General features: G+C 31.3%; 1 protein-coding gene across 2 annotated transcripts in view; it reads right to left on the bottom strand.

Moving 5' to 3' along the window:
* Window positions 1–6,506, bottom strand: part of LOC108915614 (programmed cell death protein 10) — a 14,535-nt gene extending 8,029 nt beyond the window's left edge. The window contains exons 1-4 of one of the 2 annotated variants that reach the window (XM_023456537.1): window positions 6,294–6,506; window positions 6,063–6,240; window positions 5,881–6,010; window positions 5,646–5,810 (exon numbers count right to left, since the gene is read on the bottom strand). In XM_023456537.1, the coding sequence (XP_023312305.1) occupies window positions 5,646–5,810; window positions 5,881–6,010; window positions 6,063–6,240; window positions 6,294–6,365 (545 nt within the window). In that variant the 5' untranslated portion in view covers window positions 6,366–6,506. Of the gene's footprint in view, window positions 1–5,645; window positions 5,811–5,880; window positions 6,014–6,062; window positions 6,241–6,293 lie in introns of both variants that reach the window. The other variant, XM_023456536.1, reaches the window with a different exon arrangement.
* Between the last annotated feature and the right edge of the window lie 777 nt (window positions 6,507–7,283).

Raw genomic sequence — 7,283 nt, 5'->3', positions numbered from 1 at the left:
CGAAGAGGTGCAATTGAGTGGCCCCCTCGGTCACCCGACTTAAATCCTTTAGATTTCTTTCTCTGGGGGCACATTAAAAGCAAAGTTTACAGCACTCCACCTGATACCTTGGAAGATCTGCGAGGACGAATCATTAATGTATGTCGCGAAGTAACACCGCAAGTGCTCCAGAATGTTCGACAACGGTTTGAAGACAACCTGTATCATTGTATGCAAGTTGGCGGACAACATTTTCAGCATTTACTTGACTAATACCGTAAGTTTTGAAGTAAAATTAAATCGATTTTCGCATTTCTCGTCAAAAATATTGTTCGTATTTTCAAAGCTGCATATTTTCTAAAATAATGAATCGATTTTCAAAAAGTAAGAATCGATGTATAGAGAATTAAAAGCCCTTTCTAATGACCCCCCACTTGACCCCCATTCCCATTTAAAAAAATTTGGGGGATGGCACCCCCACTTAGGGGGTTGAAGATTTTGCTATGCTTTTTGCGCCAAAAGTTGTCCCCCTCAGAAGCAAACTTTACCTGTTTTTGGATTTTGCCGAAAAGTTCATTACTACCCTGTAATGCCTTGCGGTACGTTTTCGATGGGCTACCCTGTATAGCTACTTATACATACTTATACTAACTTGCTACTAATTACGTTTGGAGAATAATATGTAATAATATTGTGTCGTGAAAATATGTTAGTTTATCATGTTTTAAGAGCTCCCTCAAAAAATCAGCTCAAAAAGTTTTTTTAGAGGTCCCAAGATTTTTAAAAATTTCCAAAATCGTCAAAAATTGAATTTTTTATCTTTTGTTGTTCAAATTCAATAAAAAATAAATTATTAGTTCGTTGATATTTATTTTTTAGAGATCGCTCGAAAACATAGATACACTACTTTGAAAATTAAAATAATTATGAGTGACCTTTAGAAATTAAAATATCGATTTGAAACTTTCAGAATCGAGATTTTTTTCAACCTAGAAAATGATAAAAAAACGGGAAAAAAATTAAACACAAAAAAATTAAATTTGACGATTTTGGACATTTTTAAAAATCTTGAACGACCTCTAAAAAATTTTTTCTTTGACCTGACGTTTTGAGGGGGCTCTTAAAACATGATAAACTAATATATTTTCACAGGAGACACGAAAAAAAAATAATCGTTTTTTTTGTGGCCCACCCTAAATTGTATAGGCATAACATATTATATTATATATTATTATTGTATCTATCAGGGAAATATTATTAAAATTTTAAGTTATTATTAACAAGATGTGTAATGGAATTCCCCTAGCAGGTAAGACCGTCAAGAAATTGTTCTTATCTAATTCCAATATAATGATTCCCACTGCAAAAAATGACTGAGCAAGATACCGTTGGACTGGAATATAATTACTGGTAAATAATATAGGTACATATAATTTCATAAGGGTGCATAAGGGTGAAAAATTTGAAAAAGTCAATTGAAGAACCATACATTCAAGGTATGCACCAGGCTCGGTCCCTACGCAGCAACTCGGCATTGAAATATTTGAAAAACTTGTTCCCATATTTATTTAGCCATACCCATACAGAGGTCTGGTGGGACTAAACGTGCAGCTGGTAGAAATGTATACGCCCAGTTGAAGAATGCGCGTGCGGGCAAATAATGTCCCATACAGTTGCTTTGGTCAACTGCGTCGTGAATTTCAGTTCTAGACAAGTAGCTTGGCAGTGCAGTGCGGGAATGCGGAATTTGGTGTGATTCAGATAATTTTAATTTACTATAGGTACCTTCTATCAATCATTCATATGACAATTGCGAAAGGGAGAAATAAGAGGGATATTTTGTTTATTAATATTATCACAACATGGCATTTTGGAGACCTTTTGAAACGGAACAAAATGAAATTTACCATCAATATAATAAAATTGTTTGAGGACATAAATAATTAAAATATGTTGTTGGTCAAATGAACATATAATAAAAATTTTCTACACATTATATACAAATTATTATAATTTTCTACCTTTAGCAGAAAACTTTTTTAGGGACGCCCATGAAACTCATTCAATTTGATTGCTTGTTTTTTTATGCATGTTCAACTGACTTCGGAAAAACTATACTCTATTGTGTGTTAAAATTTCAGTTAGTTTCGTTATCCCATTAAGTTATTGAAAATGTTGAAAAAATCACGGTTTTCTGCCTATAAAATTGATACCTCTCACTTTAACTCGCCGTAAGTTTCTTTGTTAATTGATAAAAAAAATTCAAATTTTTACTGACGATAAGTCGCACTATAGTCTTTAGTACTGTGAAGGTCATTTGTCTCAAAAGATTTTTTTTTTATTTTTAAGCAAAACAGAAGGGGGTGCTATGTCCATAAATATTGCATTCTTTAAAAAAAGAAAAATACTGACTCGAGTAGTAAATAATTGTAAACAACAATCTGAAAAAATTTGTTAAAATAATACAGTTATAAAGGCTATACTATATACTCTGCATCGGACCGTGACCGTAATTGACCATTCCGATACTGTTTTTAAGAATATCATATTTATAACTGTATTATTTTAACATATTTTTTCAAATTGTTGTTTACAGTTATTTGCTACCTGTCAGTTTTTTTTTTTTTTAAAGAATGCCATATTTACGGAGATAGCACTCCCTTATGTTTCACTTAAAAAAAAAAAAAGAAGACCTTTTGAGACAAATGACCTTTACAGTATTAAAGACAATAGTTCGACTTATCGTTAGTAAAAATTGGATTTTTTTTATCAGTTAACAAAAAAATTACGACGAGTTAAAGTGAGAGGTACCAATAATTTTATATGCAGAAAACCGTGATTTTTTCAACATTTTCATTAATAACTAACAAATGGGATAACGAAACCAACTGAAATTTTAGCACACAATAGAGTAATAGTGAGGCTATATATGGTCCAAATTTCAAATTTTTTGCCCCAACGTTTTCTTAATATCGGTTTCCAAACTCAGAGGTTTATTTCATTTATTTCGATAGTAAGTGACTAAAAATAAGCAAAAGTTGATTGTCAAGACAATATGAAATTAAAATCGTGTTAGTTATATTTATATTCAAGAATGTATAATTTTTTTGGTCGTAACTTTTTTCATTAAATATCCAGTGGTTTCCTTCTTACCGGTAAGTAGCTTGAAGATTTGTAGATTTGTAGATTGAAGAAGAAATCTATCTGAGCCAGGCTAATTTTTAAGCTGTAAATTTATTTAAACATAAATAACGATTTTATGTGGGACACCCTGTACGTAAAATTTAATCTGTATTCTTAATAAAGAAAAATTAGTACATATTATTGGTTTTTTATGCGTTATATTTTCGTACTATTTAAGCTTTACAAAATCATTACTTAGTACTTAGTACTACTTAGTACTACTAGGTATATCAAAGATAATATTAGACCATTATGCTTTATTTTAGGACGCATTTATAATAAACCAACTCTGTGTTTTCACTTTCATTTTCAAGGGTAGCGACACCTGTGAGAGAGTGTACAAACTAATTATATCGAGAGAAATTAGAAATATCTTGTGAATAGGTAGGAAACTCGACAATTCTGGTTTAGATACATAATAAAAATGGAGTCGTGTGTAAAATGTTGTCATTTTACTTGAGGACACAAATTATAGAATTATTAATAAATATTAATCTGAAAATTAAATACAAATGATCCTAGGTGTCCGTTCTAGTGAGTGAAGTAGTTTGGTTATTGTGCCTGACCTAGTTCCGTCGTAAATGCAATATATTGACAGACTAACAGTATGGTTAAAATTGAGGTACTTTGGCATTTATTTAAATTATTCTTCTGTTCTCATGAGCATTGAAATTTATCTCACTCACTAGCGGGAACCATTGCGAATACATTGATATATAATAATATTCAATTATGTTAGTTTCTTCGATGATTTGTGTCCTCATCTGAAGCTCTGTTACACGGTAAAAATATACATACTAAATCGCCCCCTTAAACAATTCATTAGGTACATTATCTCAATAAAACTCAAAAAAAATTTCTTGAATAGCTAAAATGGGTACATGTAAAATTTATAGAATTTTATTAAGACAATGTAATGAATTGCTTAAATCCGTTTTTAAAGAAATAAAGAGCATTTTTTTTGTAGAGGAAATGAAGGTATATGTTGGCATCTGAATTTGAAAATTTCAACAAGCAAAAAAATGGGGGCAAATTTTAACCGACGACCCCCCCCCCATTTGAGATGCCCCTGATTAGATTTTGAAAAATTTTACGAGTTTTATTTCGATTTTTTAAGCGTTCATGGTGTCAAAATTCATAATTTTCTTTAAACCAGTTTCGAAAATATTTAAAAGAATTATTTTTTTGAGGCCCTATAGCTCCCTTAAGAAGCGTTTCTCGACCCATGTTTATATGAAAAATATTCTTATTTTTAGCAATAGAATCAAGAAGTGGTAAATTATTGGACTTTAATTAAGACATCCAGTATATTATAAATTTAGCTGATATCAAATTCATTTGTAATTTCATATAGACAGGCTGTGATTATTTAAAAAGAAAACCAATTTTTCCGATATTGGAACAGGGTTGCTGACCAAATTTCAAAAAGTAGATAATATAATTCTACACGTACTAACTAGTGTGTATACACAATTAGAGATTGAGAAATGCGTCAGAACAGTTTTAAAATAATAATTTAAAACTGATTTTTTTATAACATTTCAAAACGGCTGTGACGTCATAAGGGGCACCTTGTAGTGAAATTATGTGTAAATGATTGCGTAAAGGAAAAAAATTGGAAGAAGACGCTCTGTAAACACTGTCGGTAGTGTCAGTCTGTCAGTGACACTGTCGTATAAAATGTTTTCAAGTCTACGAGTTATTTTCCTTAATCTTCAAATTCCTTTAAGTAAAATTATTATTTAGTAATCATCATTTATTAGCTTCCCTTATAATTAAAGCAGAATGTGTGAATCGGGATTTGTGAAAGCTACTTTGGAAATTTTACTAAAAATTGATATTTTTATGATCATAAATTGAATTTTGAATTGAAAAGAGACGAGCGTTTTAATATTGGCGAAATCAGAGGTATAAAAGCAGTCAGGTAAGGATCAACATATTTAATGAATGATCTTATTGTGTTTATATAAAATACCCATTTATTTATGGAAATTTATAGTGCAGTTCAGGAGTCTTACGGATATAATGCAATTGGCTATGTGGAATGTGGAACAAAACACCACTTAAATTTTGTTGAATCCATTACAATCAGGAAATTAATAATAACTATCACAAATATTCTTAATTGATAGACTGCTGTCACTAGTGTCACTTTTGTTTAAAAAACAGGAAACAGGCAGCAGGGTTTGATGGACAATTTTGACATATTTTCTCCTTCAAAATTATGCAATAGGATCGCTACTAGCTTCTTGATCAATTGCCCCTTATGACGTCAGACTAGTTTTTAAGTAACGCAAAAATTCATAAATGATTTCTACCACTAATTTGTTATATATTTAAAATTTGACTATACAGACAAGTTTTTTTATATAAAATCTTTGACTCGACAACAATTTGTATATGGTTTGTTTTTATAGTGGACAACCCTATTCCTACTAACTGTACTCAACAAGCACAAGTTTATAAAAGATTACATTACTTACTGGCCTTCTTTAAAATATTCTTTTAAAGTATTGCTAAACCTTTTAGAATATTTAACAAATTCTCTTTTTCTTTGTTCTAATGACTGCTTTCCGGTTGAACCTGGAATGAAACCGTTTACCTCATTCACGGCATCCAGCAATTTCTTTATGGCACTAGCTATTTCTCTAAAAAATAATGAACATTAAAATACACTTATTTAAATTACTATTGCATTATTGCATCATCATTATTTACTTGATAGTCTCCAAAAATGTCTTCCTATCAGTTATTTCATCTGGTATTCGACTTAGAATTCTTTTCAAGGCTGCAGACTTTTTATTTAGCTCTTGAAATGCATCTTCTGAGCGATTTAATCGATATTCAACTACTAAAATAAAAAATTATTAAAGTCTTAAAATTGTATGTGGAATATATACCATCTGTATCAGAAACTGCTCCTTGCAGACGAAGTATACTTTCATTCATGTTGACAGCAAGATCTCCTCTTCGTAAAATACCAACAACAAGGTCATATGTAAGACCTGGATAACTTGCTTCAGCTTTAGTAAGAGCAGACCGTAAAGTTTGAGAAGCCAAAACATCTTGCTTCTCTAACTAAAATAATGTAATAGCTAAGTCATAGATTAAAAAAAAATAAAATTCGATACCTCTGACAAAATAGGGCGTATTAAAATTGGAAGAATTAATGTAGTCACTGGTGTTTCATCGCCCATTGTCATATTTCTAGAATTAAATAGTTGAGATAGGAAATTAGATAAGTAATAAAATTTTCAAGAAAATTAAAAATATATTTCACAACAAACGAAAAAGTCAAATGTCAATACTGACTTAACGAATACAATACACAAATGATTTTTACACTTTTGACAGGGAATGAATATACTGTTCAGTGTTCACTATTTTTCCACTTCTTCTCTCCCTGGGATACAATCCTTTGTCTTTTTAAAGATGGAAATAGAGAGATATTGGATTGGAGTGACAACTTGCATTAGTGCATGCGGTATTTAGACATCTAAGCATGGAGACTAGAGCTGTAAGAAATCGTTACTATTCGTTATTCGAGTACTCGTTACTAGACACAATCCGAAGTAACAATTACTAAAAAAATTACGTTATCGTGACTTCACTACTCGAGTACTCGATTTTTGAAAGAGATGTTGTAGGAGTAGGTGTAGATCCGAATACCGAACCGCTATCGCCGAATCCACTGGTAAAAACGAAACTCGCGCCATTATTCTATGGCTAGAAATTGGCCTCAATGATTTGGGATCGAGGGGGATTATCCCTCTTTATCCTGCCTCATCTCGTGTAGGCNTTTACCTAACGTCAACATGTTTCGCATATGATTTGGGATAGACCGGAAATTTTCAAAGTGAACTATCGATTATTCATTCGAATGATCATTCGATTATAAAATTAATTCGAACGGTAACCTTTCGATTATTTAATTCATTCGATTATTCCCATCACTAGATACAATCCTTTGTCTTTTTAAAGATGGAAATAGAGAGATATTGGATTGGAGTGACAACTTGCATTAGTGCATGCGGTATTTAGACATCTAAGCATGGAGACTAGAGCTGTAAGAAATCGTTACTATTCGTTATTCGAGTAGTCGTTACTAGACACGATCCGAA

The sequence above is a fragment of the Anoplophora glabripennis genome, unplaced genomic scaffold, assembly GCF_000390285.2.
Source record: "Anoplophora glabripennis isolate ALB-LARVAE unplaced genomic scaffold, Agla_2.0 scaffold1735, whole genome shotgun sequence".
Classification (NCBI taxonomy): Eukaryota; Metazoa; Arthropoda; class Insecta; order Coleoptera; family Cerambycidae; genus Anoplophora; species Anoplophora glabripennis.
This window is presented reverse-complemented; position numbering and strand designations above follow the sequence as displayed.